The 18,939-nt window shown below is 50.7% G+C and overlaps 4 protein-coding genes across 4 annotated transcripts; 2 read left to right on the top strand and 2 right to left on the bottom strand.

Moving 5' to 3' along the window:
* Window positions 1–1,117: 1,117 nt before the first annotated feature.
* T069G_02991 (uncharacterized protein) lies at window positions 1,118–3,366 on the bottom strand (the record flags this gene model as incomplete). Its single annotated transcript, XM_056170201.1, has 3 exons — window positions 1,118–2,694; window positions 2,740–3,248; window positions 3,311–3,366. The coding sequence occupies 3 exons, from the start codon at window positions 3,364–3,366 to the stop codon at window positions 1,118–1,120; spliced, it is 2,142 nt and encodes a 713-aa protein (XP_056031093.1).
* A 1,689-nt stretch (window positions 3,367–5,055) lies between these two features.
* T069G_02990 (WSC domain-containing protein) lies at window positions 5,056–6,037 on the bottom strand (the record flags this gene model as incomplete). The annotated part of the gene is made up of 2 exons (XM_056170200.1): window positions 5,056–5,070; window positions 5,138–6,037. The coding sequence occupies 2 exons, from the start codon at window positions 6,035–6,037 to the stop codon at window positions 5,056–5,058; spliced, it is 915 nt and encodes a 304-aa protein (XP_056031092.1).
* A 6,150-nt stretch (window positions 6,038–12,187) lies between these two features.
* On the top strand, window positions 12,188–13,521 carry T069G_02989 (eukaryotic aspartyl protease domain-containing protein; the record flags this gene model as incomplete). The annotated part of the gene is made up of 3 exons (XM_056170199.1): window positions 12,188–12,286; window positions 12,363–12,516; window positions 12,587–13,521. The coding sequence occupies 3 exons, from the start codon at window positions 12,188–12,190 to the stop codon at window positions 13,519–13,521; spliced, it is 1,188 nt and encodes a 395-aa protein (XP_056031091.1).
* Window positions 13,522–14,938: 1,417 nt separating this feature from the next.
* Window positions 14,939–17,745, top strand: T069G_02988 (uncharacterized protein; the record flags this gene model as incomplete). The annotated part of the gene is made up of 4 exons (XM_056170198.1): window positions 14,939–15,189; window positions 15,279–17,096; window positions 17,160–17,271; window positions 17,317–17,745. 4 exons carry the CDS (start codon window positions 14,939–14,941, stop codon window positions 17,743–17,745), a joined length of 2,610 nt encoding a protein of 869 aa, XP_056031090.1.
* Between the last annotated feature and the right edge of the window lie 1,194 nt (window positions 17,746–18,939).

The following is an 18,939-nucleotide window of genomic DNA, read 5'->3' as shown; positions in this document are numbered from 1 at the left end:
CGAAGGGAAGAAATTGAAACCCTAACACGAGGTTCCTTTAACTCTCAACCAGCCGACAGGTATTTTAAAGCCTTCCTCTGGCGGTCGTGCGGTTGCCTGAATAAATGGAGAAGACGAGGTCGATTAACAGCAGGTGAGGGACGCGCTGAAGAAAGTGAATGACGCGCCCTTTCGCGAAATCGATAGCTGGGATGTTAAGTGGTTTCCACTTTTTCCGAGCCAGCGCGTCACTTTGCCCTCTTTTTCCAAGATCCAAAGCAACACTCAATTTTGTAGTATTAGGCAATGAAGGAAGCAATTATAAAGAGACAGAAGAAATAAAGCTGTAGCAAAGATTATCCGATTACGTATGTTGGGGCAGTCTTGTGTTACATAAGGCTCAAGGAATTGAATGTAAATCCAAATATTTCATTATAATATGCCATTCTTCTCAGGTCCAATTCCACGTTCAAACTCAAGGTAACAGTAATTCGTTTCATAACTGAAATCAAAGTTGTTGCAAAAGATAAAAACAGCACATGCACATACACATGCATACATCTATTCTACAGCATATATACCTTAGTAGTTCCTAGCAGAATGTCTCGACGGTCACCACCCCCTAACCAAGGCAGCACGCCCCCCGCCATCTTCAACAGCCAGCAGTCCCAAGGAACCGTCAGCTTTGAGCGGACAGCAGATAGCAGGACATCACTCAGGCCAGGAAAGCAAATGGTCATTTGATAAATCCCTTCCTCTCCCTCCCGTGTAGATGCCATCGAGTTGAATGTTTGATCTACCGCTCGGAATACAGAGCTGTCAAGGATGAGACTCGCCTTGCGCTCCACCTTGCCGTGCGGAAAATAGGATTGCTCTGTTGAGGAGCACCCGTTCAGTCACTTGTAGGGAAAATATGCGAGGACACATGCGCGGCACAGTATTTGGAAGACCTCGAACCGAGTCGAGAGCAAAAGTCAGGGGCTAGGCACAGTCTTGTATGCCTCTTGGGCTCCTAAATATCCTATTAGTTCGGGGGTTATCGTACACTGCGTCATCCTGGCGCATTTTCATAAATGTCATTTGACAATGCCGCTGGTATTCCTGTTCTCATCAGTCACCTGAAAATGTCTAAAGAAAATCAATCCTCCTCGAAAAACACCTTCTTCCTCCCGCTGCCTCTGTAATCTTCCATGTTGTTGAGGGCTTGGTCAATCTCCATGATATCGAGCATTTCCGCCTCCACATCTCGAGTAGTGAAATCAGCGGTGACGTCTGCTGCTGCGCTCAAGGTGTCGGTGAATCCAAAGCCGGCACGCGCCCGAGTTGTCGGAGTTGGCGCATCATCCGACCTATCACTAGCTCCGTTTCCATTCCCGTTTCCGTTTCCATCAAGCTCGTCTCTGGCAGACGGCTTCTGCCTCAGCGTTCCGGGCTTCACCGTGCTCAGGTTGAACGACAGGCTTGCCGATCTGTCTTGCTTCCCGTGAACAATGATGGCCTCCTTGTCACTCCTCGAGAACAGACGTTTCCTGTGGCTGGCGACAACGGCGCCGATCTTTCTTCCAGGGCCGTCTTCTCCCTCTCGCACAATGACTATCCTCGACTCTCCTTGAATCAAGACGTCCACTGGAAGGCCGCCATCATCAGGAATGTCTTCATCATTCTTTGACGAGTCTGGGATCAGACCAACTCCACAGCATCTTTCTCCCAAAAGTCCTGTAGAGAGGTCAACCAGCTTCAGCATTCTGGTAGGCTGAGCACCGCTGAACAAATTGACTCCACCGCCAGATCCTCTTCGGAGTTGTGAATCCCAGAATCTTAAAACACCCGGAATGACGCAGACGTTCTCTAAGCCCCCTATCCATAGAGCCAGACTTTCGTCTTGGAGTGCCTTGCCGGGAGTGTAAGGAAGTCCAATAGACTTTACACCACCGCGGACCGCGAATAGACGATCAACACTTGCAGCAGTGGTGCTTGTCAGGGATGCGGCCGCTTGCTTGCGGGTATGTGGTGTCATGGGTGCAAATTCACCGGCATGCTTCTCCTTTTGCTGTGTCGCGATAGTGCGAAGGGAGCCAGTTCCTTCGACGTATCCCGAGACACTAAAAGCAGTCAATGCAGCCCCCTGAACACCCGACTTCAACTTGTTTGACAATGCAGCTCCCGATTGCAGCGGTTTCGCTCCTTCAATATCCCAGATACCCCACATGCCATCCGCCAATAAAGCAAAAACTGCTCGGCCATGTGCGATCCATGCAGCATCCAGGATCGGTTTTCGTGAGGAAGATGTTTTAGTAAATGGCTGATATAACGAGAGCAGCCACGAGCCCTGGGTGGGGAAGGGGCCTCGGGCATCTGGGTCGGAGGGCAGCGAAGATTGCGCAAAGTCATATATCCTTACAGCATGTGGCGATGACACCGCAAGGAGCTGGGATGTATTTGTCGGGTTGAATGAGATGCTTGTCAGGGGAGCAGGTAAGAATTCGCTTTGGAAGGGCTCGACGGGCCGCTGGGAGGGTGACCTGTCGTCCAGTGCAAGATCCCACAGATGTAAAACACCCGACGCCTGCCTTGAGAAGGCAGCCACCACTGCCCTAAGCGGCTTCTTTGATGAATCAATAGACTTTGGGGCAACCATGGTGATGGCCAATCCCTCGCTGTGTTTTGTTTGGCCACCAAGAAGAGTCAGCGACTCACCCCAGGAGCCAGAGCCAGCTTTTCCAGCCAAGAGGTCCGCTCTCAACTCCGGCCGCGCCTTACTTTCGGGCGATGGTGGAGTCAGAGGGAGTGTGACAAGATAGACATCGTTTGTGGCGCAAGAAACCGCAAATACCATCCTTTCAGCCAAAATCGGCTCGCCGTTGGAGCCCGCCTCGGCTGACGAGCAGGGCACCAGAGGCATCACAGCAACCTTCAATACAGCGGTTCCAAATGCCAGGTCCAGTGTCTGGACAATCTCAGGGTAGGGTGTCTTTTCAACGGCATCTTCGAATTCAGGCTTGTCGACATAGCCTTGGGCAGCTTGTGACTTGGCCGGCGGCTCGTCGTCGTCCGAATCGATAATCATGACAGCATCATCAGTAGCTCCATTTCTCTGCTCCTTCTGGTTTGTCTGTGGTGGCGCTGCCTCTTTGGAAGCTTTGAATCGTCGGCCGCCTCGCCAAACCAAGGTCACACCGTTGTCATGTCCGTAGATTAGAATGGTAGCTCCCTGAGGCGACTGGATGGGGTATGTTTGGACATCGTTTACGCGGCGCGACAGATTGTATCTAGAGTCCCAGCATTAGCTCCATACCGTAAGAAAGGCAAGCATTCAAACTTGCAAACTCACGTAAACTGGGTATTCTGCGCCGTGCGACGGATTCTGGGTGTGGTTGTTGGGGCCATGGCGAAAAGATATGGTAGCTGCCACACACCCTAAGGTGGGAGCAGTAATTTGCAAAGCTCAAGTCGTTGCCGCTCAACGATTCTGGTGCATTATTTGTGGCTGAAGAATGAATTGGCGGAATCTCAATAGTTTCAGGCGTTTTGTATGGGGAACTTTTCTTGACGCGACTTGCCAACAGCAAGCTGAAGCTCAGGAAAATTCATGTCACGTGATATGCTGGACTTTGATGGCGGGCGACTAACTATTTCATGGAGAGGGCATCTTTTGCCTTGACGCATTCGCTACGTCTTTTGAGATTCTTGTAGTATTGGGTGGCTAATTACATGTATTGTTTCTAAGGGTGGTGAATCAACATGTAGAATAATTTGAATGAACTTGCATAGAATGGGGGCCTCGTGAGAAAGTATACACCTAGATCAACCGTCACCATGAGTCCACTCTCCATATAAATAAACGTCCATCTGTAATAACTAACATATTCATCAAATATCAACAGAAATCTAGCATTGACGATATCAAACGACGATTATGTCAATACGTAAAGGATCCATCTACTCAGACATTTACTGACAACCCTTTTTCCATCATCGCTAGGGGACAGACCGATGAACACCACTCATCAAAGAGACGAGAGTTGAATATGTACCAACACCGTGACCTAAATACTGAATCGTAGGCTGAGTATAGACTATATAAAATGCATCATAATAAAAAGATATAGTACAACTAGGGAACAACAATGCGCCAACAGACTTAATGATTACCACAACGCCAGCATAGCAGAAAGCACAAAGTCCCAGAGATGTCCTCAAAATCACAGAGGCCAGCAACAAGATGAAAGGAAATGATGAAAGACATTGTTTTCACTGGAAAGTGGTCTTCCTCAGCTCTCTTCTTGAACAAAGGAAATCAATAGCACTCGCAATCTGGATGTGGATCTTTTTTTTTTGTTTTGTTTTTGACATGACGTGCTTGGTTACTATGCGCAATCCCTACATACACAATTCCGCCCAAGATCCATCGCCCACGTCCGAAAAGAAATAGGAAGTAAACAACACAGGTAGCAACCATATTTTATCTTCTTCTAGCCCCGTGTCTCTCACACCCGCACGCGCCCCCTGGCCTTTATCCCTTTCATACATACACCCGAAGCGTGGATCGTGCCAACAGCTCGGTCAATGCCTTTTCCCCACGCCAACAGGTTTATACACAGGAGGTTCCTGGAAATGGGAATTGCAAATAAAAAAAAATGAAAAAATAACACGCCAGGCTGAATACACAAAGCGTGTCAGTCAGATAGCCTTGCGGCACCCTTTTGCTTCGTAAAAGGGTTGTGAAGATGAGGAGCCAATGCCGCTGCATTCCTCGCTCTCTAATCGCCAAAATTAAATTGTAAGGTTCAATCGGACACGTAAGGAGTGGACGGCGTAGGGAAGCCGGGGTATGATGTTGAAGATGGCCAAACTCATTCATTTCCCTCCGTATCAAAAAGTCTATCCCTACGCCAGAAATAAGAGAGAAAAAAGAAAAGAAGTCAAAACGCCGCTCGGCCATCTGGCCCGGGAGTCAACCAAATGGACATGAGCTACCATCCCGATAACGCCGTAAATGCCCATGATTGAAGGAGATGTTTGTAAGTTGAGTATAGGCAAATTCGCTTGTCGTTAAGTGGATATATGGCCATTTGCTCATGCGTTGGTGACCTAGAAGACGGTTAGCTAATCAGATCAAGATTCTTATAAACGAGCCACTAGCGAGGCAACTACATACCCTCAAGATGCGGCGAGAGTAATCCTCATTATCCGCAATACTGCCGTCACTAAGCCTGCGGTGGGCCATGATGGGGTCGAGACGAGAGTCGGTCATGGAAATGCTGCCGCTAGTGGAGGGCGGCTTGGAGCCGTTAATGAAGGCATTGACGGCGGCATTCCGGCGATGCTCCTCTTCGATTTCGGCATTCCGTCTCCGCCTCATGGTGAAGAAGGCAGCTCCGAGAAGACCACCCAGGACGACAACACCGACGACAGTGCCGGCAGCGATGCCAGCAACGTTGGTCTTCTTCTTGTTATCGGACGGTGCATCTGTGGGGGTGGCTTCCGCAGACTGGCTGGCAGGGCCCGAAGGAGATGCTGCGGACGAGGACTTCTCAGAGCCAGACGATGTCGTGGAAGTAGAAGATGATGAAGAAGAAGATGTTGATGACGAGGGGGGCTCGTAGTAAGGAGGGTTGATGTTGACACCGGTGTTGAAAACGGAAAAGAATCCTGGATGTCCGATTTGGCCACAAGCCTCCTGGGGATAGGCTGGGCAAGGGAAAGCGCATTTGGTATCTTCGACCTGATCGCCATCGGGAGGATAGGCGAATCCGCAGAAACATTCATCGCCTTGCAGGGCGGCAACAGGGAATTTATTTGTTGAGCAATAACCGGTGCATGATCCGGATGAAACTTTCGTGCTCACGACGGCGGTGGCTTGCGTCATATTACCCTTGGAGCTCCAGCAGCCCTGTGATCGAACGGCATTTGGCACAGGCGGTGCTGATGGCAACTGGAGGTTGCCTCGAATGACATGAGTAATATCGTGAGATCCTCTCACGGCAGTTCCGGCAAGCGCCGTGTACACCTGGGCTGCGACCACGAAGGCGCCGGAAACAAGTGTTGACGATTTCATATTGATATAGCGAGCGTATGAAGGAGAAAAAAAGGCGTTGAAAAAATCGTCGATTCGAGTGAAAACAAAAGAGGCCTATAAAGTCGAGGCTGTGGCTTGAACGTTGGCTTGAAACAAGCAAAGAAAATGAACGATTAAATATCAAGCTGGCTCCGCCGGGGAGTTTTGTCAATGAACGAAGAAAAGAGACGAGACGAGCTTTTCGGCAAGAGAAACGAGTTATTCGATGAGGCGTCGCTGTTGCCTTTGCTGGGCGATTCTGCGTACTCTAAGAAGTGAGGTTTTGGTCTAAAATTCGATGGGCCTGCTTCGGTTGCGAATAGCGGCGAGCGAGGCCTGGATTGCTGAACGAGGGACTCGACAGACGCCGGTCTGATGGAAAGTGAGCTTTTCTCAAGATGCCAGAGCAAAGGCCGACAGCATCTGATTCCTTGGACCCGATGGGCTTTGAGAAACGCTGTAGGGAATCGGTGTCGTCGGAAGAAGGAGGGACTGGAACGAGCGTCCTGAAGGCGTGACTTGTTTTGTTGAAAGGGAGAGGAGACGAGAAGGAGAAACAACAGATTTGGGGGGGCGGTCGACAGGCAGGACGGGGGGTGGATAGGCAAAGGCAGCAAGAGAGCAGAGGTACGTACTGTACTGCCGGATCAGGGAGCTGGGATTAAGCCAGTTGGTGTGGTTAAGGGGAAATTAGTGTGCTGGCTGGTGCGGGTGTGGCCAATGAAGGAAGCTGCTTGGTGCTAATGCAGGTCGCTGCACGCCGTCAGGTACCGGGTTGGGATACGAAGAGCTGCAGCGACGGCGAGGTACCGGTGCGCGTACGTGTACTTGTACATGCTCGTCACGCCGGTACCTTGCTTGGACGGATGGCACGCATGAGCTCTGTGTACGAATATATTGATATTGATCCGTGGATGCCTTTGTTCAACTGACCTCTAACAGCTATAGTAGTATTCGAGAATATCATGGCAGCAAGCTAATACGCTCCCACAGGTAGCGATATCCAGCAATGTATCCAATATTGTCGCCTTCAATCCATTCATCGATATGGAGGTAAAACTACAGACTGCTGCTAAAATGTAGGGGGGAAGATCGAAAGCATGGATGACAGCAGCTCCAGGCGAGGTACCCGTACCTATTTCTTGCAGGTACTGCCACCGCCAGCGCAGCCGTGCACGGTACATGTCGTCCATGCGAGTACCGCTGGGTACATGCATCAAAAACAGCTGGCTGTGATGCTCGTTCCTGGACCGCCAGCCCCCTGGCTAAAAGTCTTGTGCTTGGCTGTCAACCCCTGTCCGTTTGCATCGCCCAGCCAATCCCAGCCGCCATGCTGGAATGCAGCAGGCCTATTGGGCTGGCCAGCGCGTCCACACCCGCCCGCTAGGCCAATCCCAGGCTAGGCTTGCAAGGCCCGAACCTGTCGCGGTGGCGCCCAAAGACGCAGCGCAGGTACTGCCAGAGGGAGGAAAAAAAACTTCAGGAACCGCTGCGCTACTGGCTGGGGAACAAGGGGACGCGTGGAGCTTCAGAGCGCTCGAGGTAGCGGATACGGGGGCTGTGTCTGCGCTTTGTTAATCCTCGGCGCCAAAACGTGCGCACGAGCCCTAACTGCGTCCCTGAATTGAACAAGCTATCGGTGTCGCGAATACATTCCCAAGCTCCTGCAGACAGCGTCCGAGTGGCGTTCCGTCCCATTTCCCAACTCCACCTCAATCAAAAGCTCGTCCACTCAATGCGACCCTCCATCAGACATTCCAATAATAACGATCACGGGCCCGAGCATCGCATCGCACCGCATCGTAACAGTGCCTGTACCTGTTACCAAGCTCGTCCGTCGTGCCTAAACTTTCCGGGTTTGTAGCCGCGCTCGAGTGTGATCCGGAAGACACGGCCATGACGCTGTGTCATGTCGAGACGCGAAGCAGAGCGAATGAGGAAATGGCGGCCCGTTATCGCGCACAGCCCGGCCTCTCCAACGGCCGCTTGGTCTCGACAGGGATTTGCCTGGATGCATGGTTGATATTAAAGGCACAGAGTCGGCTGCTGATGCGTCGTCGTGCGACCAAGGCCACAAATTCGCGTTCCGCCTAGCGAAAAGGGAACTGGCAGAGTCCCGTTGGCTCCATAATAACAGGAGAGCAGTGTGTTTCATGTCGTGTATTATTTTATCCACGTCACACAAAGGCCATAATCCTCGCTGATCCCGGCGTGTGCAAGCCTGCATAACTCGGCGAGTACATGTGACAAGTGCCACTTGGTTCATCCTGCCGCAGCCACGTCGGAATTGGCGTCGTGATGGTCGCAAAACTGAGACAGAGTGACCCTCCTTTGTGCCAACTTGCGACGACGATGTGTTCCTTGGCCGCTTCATGTCATCGTCTATCCGTGCCTGATTTGCAGAATCCCGCTGCACATCACCGTGGCGAGGCAGCGATCGAGATGTTTGTCCCGAATGATTGGAGGCCGATGCTTCATCCTTTGCTCCAGCGTCCAACACGTGTCTGTCTCCGCTAGTAGTCTGGGTATCATCAAAGAGTCAATGCCCTGTTCCCTGTTTTGCGCATTCTTTTTTTTTTTTTTTTTTTTTTTTTTGTCTTCCTTTTTCTTCCTTGTTATCCGGCCTCCTTACTCATCGTCTTCTCGAACGATCTGGACCTTCGCATTTGTGCCGGGAAATCGTCCTTTGCTAACAGAAAGCAGAGCTGCGGGTCCTCTATCCCCAGGTTGGCACGGCCACAAGGATCCTATCCACGGCATTTTGCTCGATGAAGCCACAATCTCACCTCTCACCGCATTCTGGTTTGTGCCGTGCATAGGCAAGTAGAACTGATATGGAGTGCCTGTATCATACACGTATGTCTCGGATGGAGAGTGCTAAGATAGGTGGTGACACTTGTAGCTTGAATCAATGCAGCAGAAAAACCTGTTTTCTGCGCCCCATACAGCGCAAGTTTAACATGTACCTACGCGGGAACTCTCAAAGACGAACTTGAGCGATTAATAGTAGCAGATGGTTGTGAATAAGCTGCCGGGGCTTTGTTCTCCGGCAGAATGCCTCGGGGACTTTTACGCGTGGCATCACAACTCGCGTGTTCCGAGCGCCACCCATTTGCCTCATCATCAAAGACATCAATGCTTACATGAACCATCATGTGTACAGGTAGGGCTTGCCCTTCAGCTCGGTGTCCGGGCGGCATCCTAAACCGATGACAGTTACGGGGTCGACCAGGTAGTTGGCAAGATGTGATGCCGTCCGAGGCTCGTACTAGCACAAGTAGCACTGCTTTGTAGTGCCGATGTTTCCCAGCCCATGGGAATACTCCATTTTCCGTGATAAATCCCGGGCGTTCCGTGAATTATTGGCATCTGCCATCGGTGAAGGATGGAGCCTTGGCCATTGCCCGGGCAAACTCGGCAGCTCCTGGCCTGAGCCATTCTCGCATTGGCCACCTGGAGAGTCAACGTTTCTTTCACGTAAATACCTAGTATACAAAGGCATTCGGCGTTCTATGCACTCCGTGCGGATTTGTTGAAGTACATATGTTGGATAGCTCTAAAACCACCACAACTCCTTTTCTGCGGACAAAATCCACGTACGTACTTTGCAAGATATCACCAAGACGGGCTAAACAGGGAGGTGGCTTAAACCTCAGGGACTCTGTCATTACCAGTAATTGGAGAGTAATTTACTACAATACCCGAAGAAGTAGATGACATTACAAGTTACGCTGTCTTATATATCTGAGAGTGGCCACCCGTTTGAAGTCAACCATGATATTCGCACCTCTGAAAGTCCATACAAATTGAGTCTTGGGACTATATTGGCAAGATGCCTAACTCAAATCTCCAACTGAGAGAATAAACTTCATGGTGTAAAAGGGAAATGTACAGCATAGTTCACATGGCATGAACCGAGCCGCAACTCGTGATGGGCTAGGGCCAAGTCGTAATCGAAACAGCTCCCTACGACAATATCATACATATGATTATTGTTCATCTACATCGTGTCTGTTATTTCTTTGATGTTGAACAGGAAGATATTATTTATATTACAGAACTGCGGTGGCTCTCATTCTTAAATCTATACTAAGTGCACTACTCACTGCCCCCAGACAGCCGTAGGAAAGCATGATCTTTAGGTCGGAGAGTCCCAGCTGGTATGAGAATATGATATATCTACTCGTACATGGTGAAATCGTGATAGAATAGCTAGCTCAAGCTGCCATACTATCCTTTCTAGAACGCGTACCGACGACAATTGCTCTCACAGTGGTACTGATTGGTGAGGTCTTTAACACGTATATATTCTCAAGGCAGCTCCTTAGTAAACAGACGGGTGTTAATTAAACAAACAGCGGAGGTGGCTTAATTATATTCGGATCCTCTAATACGATAGGTCTATTGAAACAAGCAATGTTGTTTTAGGTTACAATTTAGTGAGGCTTGGCTGATAGTACGCCGAATATTGTACATATCGATGTCAATTTGCGCTCGCATCACTCTGACGGATTATAAGTATGCCAATATTATTTACTTAGCGCCTGACATATTTGAGTCCGCACGTAAGATTGAATCAACTTGTAGCCATTCTAACATGGAGAATAGTCATTCATATGAGCATTACAATATTGGCGAGCAACCCCCCAGACACATCAACAATGCGAAATCTGATGATTCAAGCTACCGGTTAGATACTGAGCAGATGCTGCTGCATTTTAGGTATTTAAGTCAAAGTACCCATGTGAAAAACAAGATTCCCCAATCATTATACACGCTTGGGCCATTGCCATGAAGGAGGCCGCCAATCATGATGAAGCCATACAGACATCAAGTAAAGCTATGAGTTTTTTTAACCACATCTTTTACTTCAGTTCTGCTTTCCAGGCCAGACTTTTGATGATGCATACTCGTACATGCACAAATGACCGGTGACATTTGCAGAAACAGAAGTGTCTTGCTTGATTCTGCCGTTACTGCATGGGTGCGGTGAGCACAGTTTTGCCACACTCGTAACCCTTGCCATATACACGGGAGCCTTACTCATACGTCTGAAACACCAAATACGTCGCAGATGCGCTCACGGTGGTTTTCCTTTACGCCCTTAATGCCGCATATAGAATTTGATCTAACAAATATTCACGGTCGGTAGATGTACACGTACTCGAGCCACTGTGAACAATAATATTTTGCTTTGACTGCGCACCTGCCTATTGTTTGGCGCCTTGGTGAGTCATGACGCAGGTACTGGATGTAAGGGACAAGAATCCGAGTCTGGTACAAAATTATTTGACCGCCACAGGTAGTACCTGTACAATAGCCAAAACTCTGTAGTAGCACAGAGTTAACTTCCAATTCCGTCCATGCAATTTTACTCATTCGCAGGGCTGCTTTACACTTTGCAGTCGAAACTCACTACTGTAGATAGGAACATGTACCCGATGGAGACGACTTCTGATACAGTTTCTAAGCAAAGCCAGCGCAGGAAAAGGGATTCATAGCGCCCGTGAGTAGCAAGCTCCTTGGCTCGTCCCGATCAGGACCAAGTAGCAGAACATGAGAAGCAATACTTCACAAGCCTGAGACGCTGGTAAACGGTACCTCATCCCGTAGCACTGGCAGTAATACCTTCAATATTGCATTGAAGCTAGCGCGGCCTGAGGCAGCGACCACCGTTTGTTGATCTCGGTTGCCCCATCAGCCAGTTAGGCTCGGCCCTGGACAAAGTTGGGGTAAAGCCAATGTACCTCCACCAGCCTTTTAAGGTGCAAGGGAACTTCCGCGGCCGTCTGGTAGCGCCCCTTGCAGGGAGCTTGTGCGTCATCGGGTCGTCAGCACAGGCACCAATAGGCGCGGCCAGCACGCAAACGGTGGCACGAGGCCAGAAGCCCGCCCTGTTTTGATTAGCCCAAGTCCAGTGACCTCTCGATTATCGCAGCCACCAATGCTACCTTGGTACCTGAAGCACGCTGGCCAGCTGGTCCAGTACTAAGCTGCCTGCCACCCTCTTATCTAATGCCCGCTACTGCCACTACAAAGGCAGCTTCGTCATCCTTTCTCTCCTCTGGCAGCAATCAATCTTTCATCCATCCTCCATCCATCCCATCCCATCTCCCAAACCACATCATCAATCTCTAAGCGTCGCCCAATATGAAGAGCGCTTTGATTGCCGCCGCGGCGCTTGTTGGCTCCGCCCAAGCTGGCGTCCACAAGATGAAGCTGCAGAAGGTTTCCCTCGAGCAGCAGCTGGTATGACAGACCCAACTCGCAGTGAACTGGCCCAAGCACGAGCATGAGCGCCGACTGACATTTCGCTTTTCATTAGGAGGGTTCAACCATCGAGTCCCAGGTCCAGCAGCTCGGCCAGAAGTACATGGGCATCCGCCCTACTAGCCGTGCCGATGTCATGTTCAATGACAAGGTGCCCAAGGTCCAGGGCGGTCACCCAGTGCCCGTCACCAACTTCATGAATGCCCAATGTAAGTCAACATGCACACCGCGACAAATTTCCCCAAATAGAGTCTGCGTTTGCTAACTCGCGTCGGCTAGACTTCTCCGAGATTACCATCGGTACTCCCCCTCAGACCTTCAAGGTGGTCCTTGACACTGGAAGCTCCAACCTTTGGGTTCCCTCCCAGTCGTGCAACAGCATTGCCTGCTTCCTGCACTCCACGTACGATTCGTCCTCCTCAAAGACGTACAAGCAGAATGGATCCGACTTTGAGATCCACTATGGATCAGGCAGCTTGACTGGCTTCATCTCCAATGATGTCGTCACCATCGGTGACCTCAAGATCGAGAAGCAGGACTTTGCCGAGGCTACCAGCGAGCCCGGCCTTGCCTTTGCTTTCGGCCGCTTCGATGGCATTCTTGGCCTTGGTTACGATACCATTTCCGTGAATGGCATCGTCCCCCCCTTCTACCAGATGGTCAAGCAGAAGCTTATTGACGAGCCCGTCTTTGCTTTCTACTTGGGAAGCAGCGATGAGGGTTCCGAGGCCGTCTTTGGTGGTGTCGATGAGTCTCACTACGAGGGAAAGATTGAGTACATTCCTCTCCGCCGCAAGGCCTACTGGGAGGTGGACCTCGATGCCATTTCTTTCGGTGACCAGGAAGCTGAGCTTGAGAACACCGGTGCCATCCTCGACACTGGTACTTCTCTCAACGTTCTTCCCTCTGACCTTGCCGAGCTCCTCAATGCCCAGATCGGTGCCAAGAAGGGCTTCGGCGGTCAGTACACTGTCGACTGCTCCAAGCGTGATTCCCTCCCCGACATCAGCTTCACCCTGGCCGGTTCCAAGTACAGCCTCCCTGCTACTGACTACATCATTGAGATGCAAGGTAACTGCATTTCTTCCTTCCAGGGCATGGATTTCCCCGCCCCCGTTGGCCCTCTTGTTATTCTTGGCGATGCTTTCTTGCGCCGCTACTACTCTGTCTACGATCTCGGCAAGAACGCCGTCGGTCTTGCCAAGGCCAAATAAATCAACAGGACGTGCTGGAATTGGGTGTATCTAAGATGAGCACTGCTTGTGTGTTGGCAGAAGCCAGTTTTGGTTATTTTGGGCAGCTTTGAGTGCAGCAATACAGTATTGCGGGGAGTATGGATCAAGACTGCAACGTCATTTATGTAATATAATGGATACTATTAGCTCCAGTTTGCTGCTACGCTTTAATCCGATGCCATTAAACTCTTGCATGATGCTACTCTTTGAGTGACAAGTGAATGTTGATTTCGTATTGAAGAATGTTGTGAGCGGCTGTGCGTATGCACGCTATTCATTGCGGGATGTCTTGTAGGGTATTGTCTTGGGAACAGCCAGACAGATCTATTGCTACTGCGTCCGTATACGTAAGAACTCCCTGCTAGGAGTAGTAGTAATCAAGATGCAAGATCCTATGCATCACTAGCACCATACTAAATAAGTAGCTTGGTTGGTACAGCAGAGTAGAGTCCGCATGGGATCCATTACCCTGCATTACTGCCGAACACTGACAATTTTGATCATCGGAACGTCAAAGACATGAGGCTGGGCCGGCATGGTAAGGCCGGGAAACGGGAGCCATGCGGTAAACTAGAACAATCTTGGGCTAAACAGAAACCTTCTGCGAGCAGGCTAGATACTATGCGCTGTCCATGAACAGAGGACCAATGTCTGTTCAATATTTCATCCAATACCTTCTTGGTGCTTTGCCCCTACTGACGCATGCAACTTATCTAGGCGGATTTTTAGTGAGTGCCCATGTATTGATGTCACCGTTTATTCATCCATTCAATAAAGAGACAATGCATGTAAGAGACTAAATAGTTCCATGCATTAGGAAGCAGTAACACCTACTAACCTATTGAGATATTGATGGCTTCAATTGTATGTAGGTATACACGAGCAGCAATAAATCGGTTTCACAGTGAAATCACAATGGCAGCCATCTCTCCATAGGGTAGCTCTGATTCTCTCTTTCAGCGGAGCCGCAGCGGGTCAGCGGCCATCACACAGAGGCATCACAGGAGGGGCGCGGCGCTTGCTTGGGGGGAATTCGAGGAAATCACGTGCAGGCAATTTTAGACTTTTCCCTCGAGAGAGTTAGCGTGATCCTGGCCCAGGGAAGTACTTGGCGATCCAGGACACATTCTTCCTCAGCAAGGCTCAACAACGGCAATCCATCGTGCAGCCGCCTAGAAATTCGCGGAAATTTGCTCACCATCGACTCCGGCTGCCTGTCGTGGCGATTTGCAGGCGCGGCGTTTGATTGCACTGCGTCTGGTGGATGCAGACGCTCTACCCGGGTCTTGATGAAAAGGTTTTGGAGTCGCACCAGCACCAGTCAGCCCTCTACAACCGCGTATCGCGACGGGGCGCGGCCAGCACCACGACGACGCACACGAGGCATCCAGCCAAAATGGCGCAGCCCACGCCCGACGATGCGAATGGCGTCTCGCTCCCCGACAGCCCTGCCAGCGGGCAGCTTGTTGCGTCGGGCAAGCGAAAGCGCGACAATGGCGACGACACCGGCGACGGCATGGATGTCGACGTAGACAAGGTTCTTGACGACGGCCAGGACGACAATCAGAGCGACAAGACACCAGAGCCGCAAGAGGACAAGGCCAAAAACAGGGAGCTTGTCAAGGCCTTCTTTGAGGCTCTGCGAAGGTACGGATTGCACCCATTACTCACCACTGCCTGCAAACAGCCACCCAGTTTTCAAGTCATAGTCATCCAAGGCTGACCATCGGCATCAGTTTCGACATCAGCCCCTCCATCCTCGACCGCCCGCTACCGGCGCCAGAGCCGGCTTCTCAAGATGAACCCCAGGCAAAGCGCCAGAAATCGGTCGAGCCGCCCATCAAACAGACCATTGCCGACAAGGTGACGGCTGACGTCTACGCCTCCCTCGATGCCATCGCGGCGGACATCTCCTCTGCCGTTCAATCATCGTTGTCTGAAATGGACTCCTCCTCCTCGAACCCTGGTGCGAGAGCTATGACTATCAAGAGGGCGGCGCAGATCAACGAATTTTGGGAGAGAGCCTCGGACCTCGTCCGCCGCGAAAAAGCATATCCAAAAACGCGACAGGAGCCTGCAAACGGAGAGGCCGAGTCGCATACTGCCTCGGAGAAGAGCGAAATGGTTTTATCGCTTGTCGGCTATGCGCCTCAAGAAAGGCGCTTGTTTTCTAGTCTACCGCTATCTAAAGATGTCGACTTGTCCGACGTTAACCTCCCGCCGGGCGTGTCCATCACCCGAGTTGTTCCATCCAATCCTCAGGACCGTACGCAAACTCTCGGCGAGCTGTTTGCTCCGCCGCGTCCTCTCCCGCCTCTTCAGCCGCCAAAGCAACCGAAAACACAGGCCAAGGGAAATCGGTTGGATTTCTATCATCCCCACTTGACCGACAGCTCCCGGTATCGGGGCAATTCGTACTTTAACACAAAACTGTCTACCGGATACTATCTAGACTACAGCCAGGCGACGCCTTCGTGGCAGACAAAGACGAAGCAGCATGAACGTGCGCAAAGCCTTGCCGGTCGAAAACCCTCACTTTCCGAACTGGAAATGTCGGAGATGGAAACTCTTTTCCGAGGGGCCTTTTCCACATTTGCACCGTGCAAGGATGATGCCGCTGCAGTAGTGCCGTCCAGCGTTGCCGGCCGGATTTGGTGGCAGCGCAGCGGCAAGCAGAGCTTCCAGAGAATGATTGAGGTAGAATATTATGGTGACCTCCAAGAGGCAGAACCCGTCGAGGAAACCCAATCAATGGAGGTGGACGAATCAGCGGTGCAAGACGCAATTGACAACTGGGATGAGACAGTCATTGATCCCTCCCTAGAAGACATCATGGGATCCAAGCACGACGAGCAGGACAAGGAGGCCGACGAAATCCTTGAAGAGGTCAGCGATTTAATCGAGACTCTAGCCTCTTACCAGCGCATCCGCAACCTGACGCTGCCCAACTCACAAAACCGCCAGTCCAGCGACCCTGTCAATGGGGACATGCTGGCCAATGCCGGGCCTCAGCCTTCGGAAGAAGAACATGCTACTTACTACATGCTCAAGGCTCAATTGGCACTCATCATCAAGACGCTTCCACCCTACGCAGTGGCCAAACTTAACGGCGACCAGCTAGACGATCTCCTCATCAGCACCAAGATCATGGTTCACACCGACCAATACAAGGGCACGATGGATGAAGACGAGGCGAGCGCGCAGGCCCGACTCAAAGCGCAACAGCAGGCTGCCCAAGCGGCACAAGCCAACGTCAGACCTCCACAGCAACGTACGCCCAGTATCTCCGCCGTTCCGTATCCTAACCAGTATGCGGCGGCGGCGGCGAACCAGTATGTCACGCCGAATCGGGCTGCACCCCCTCCGCCTCCTCAGTATTACCGCCCTACACCAGCCCCCAACTACCAGCAGCCTCGCAACCTGGGGCCGCCAGCTCCTCACCAGCAAAGGCCACAGCCGAACCAGTATACTCGTACCAATGGCTATCCTAACCAGTATGCCACCCAGCTTGCCAAAGCCCAAACCCCATACGGCCATCAAAGCTTGCCGCAACAGTATGCGACCCAGCAGAGACCAAATTATGGACAGATGCCACAACAAGGCACCCCGAATGCTAGGTACACCTTCCAGCCAAACTACCAGCATCAGCCAGCCTCGCCAGTGCCCCCAAACTACGGCGCCTACACGAATAGTCCGGGTGCGATCCCAGCCAGGACCATGTCCCCTCAAGTGGGAAACCGACAAAATTTTAGCCCATCGCCTGTCGTGCCGCAGAACCAGGGATATTCGGCTCCAACCCCAACCATGGCCAGCCAGATGAACAGGTTTCCAAGCGGCTCGAGCCAGACTGGGACCCACACCCAGAGTCCCGGCTTGACTGGATACCATACCGTCATCCCTGAGGCTCAGCAACAGCGGATACTGGACCAGGCCAAGGCTCGTGTGGCAGCCCAAGAGAGATCAGCCATGTTCACTGACAGGCTATCGCAAGGTGGCGTCCCCTCGGGCCTCGCAGGCATGGGAGTCGATGCTAGTCGGCTCGCGGCCATCCGGGCGACCGTGGCTAACCAGAACAAACCACAGACGCCCCCGCCTCCAAAGTCTGGAGTGAACGGTAATTCAGGAACGGGACATGTGCCTTACAAGGTGACTCCCGTGCCTGTGCCCGTCATCCCTACTTTGCAGCGCAAACCGACTTCATAATTTTAGATGAAAAGTCACGAAATGAAACGTCTCGAATATGGAAGGGGCAATTACGCTTTGTGACTGGCAACACCTTGGCGTTGTTGAACGGCGTTAAGAGGGCTAGGGTTCGTATAAAGGAGTTTTCGGCAAAAGAACTTGAAGAGAATGATGGCACGCTTTCGAAGACGATAATGCAAAGGGCTAATCTCCCAGACCTTGGGGAATGTGGGGTGTTGATATGGGGGAAATGGCTTGACTACTTTTAATACCTTTTTTATCCTCCTTTTTTATTCTTTTTTTACGGGAAGTGATGAGATGACGGCGGTGGAGAAGACAAAGAGGCAGCCTGAGAGGAAGATGCCGTTATGAGGCTGGAGGAACCTTGAAAAAAATCGTCATGTTATGATATGAGACTTGAGTGCAAGGTCATGCATGGTTGCGCATAGCTCCGTGAAGCCTTTCTAACTAATACTAGTCAGAAGGGACGGAGGGCTTCTAGACATGTTCTATTCATTCATCATTATTTTCTCTCTCTCTTTCGCTTTATAGGACTGCATAACATGAGAGAAAAGGGCAGGAGGTTAGGAAGAGAGGTTTTTCGCTCCGCTGGAGACGACAACCACGACAACAAAAAGCGGCCAGGGAAGGATATGGATTTGTTTTTTTTTTTTTAACTTCAGTGTATGAAATATTGTTGGACAAATATTGGGGTTCAATAGACACCAGAAAGGAGGGATTTTTTCTTTTGCTTCACAAGCAGAATATCATGTTTTAGTGGGCCTGGGACGAATTTTACTTTTTTCTTTTACTTTTACTTTTTTTTCTTGCGAGGCTGTATAGTAACGATGGAAGTGAATCTTTAAATAAATTGAGCAGTGTTTCGCATTAAAATGACTTTGTGTGGATATGGCAGAAATGTGGTGGCGTGAGATGAATTTTGTCTATAACAGAGTTGAGGGGGGTATCGTTTCGTAATCCATGTCGTTTTTTCTATCCCAGATGATCTTTTTCCTTTTGATCATCAATTTTAAGTGTCGTAAAATAATGATGTGCGAGATTCGCATATACAAAAAAAGGTCGTACTAATACAAGCTAAAAGGGACATGGAAGAAAAAGGGGCAGGGAGGCAGTGAAAAAAAGGGGGGGAGGAGAGAGAAGTTATCTACAGGTGTATCAAGTATTACTCGAAATTTGCCATAGGGAGAGATGCGA

This window comes from Trichoderma breve, chromosome 2, assembly GCF_028502605.1.
Source record: "Trichoderma breve strain T069 chromosome 2, whole genome shotgun sequence".
Lineage (NCBI taxonomy): Eukaryota > Fungi > Ascomycota > Sordariomycetes > Hypocreales > Hypocreaceae > Trichoderma > Trichoderma breve.
Note: the sequence above shows the minus strand (reverse complement) of the source record. Positions and strands in the feature narration are given on the sequence as shown.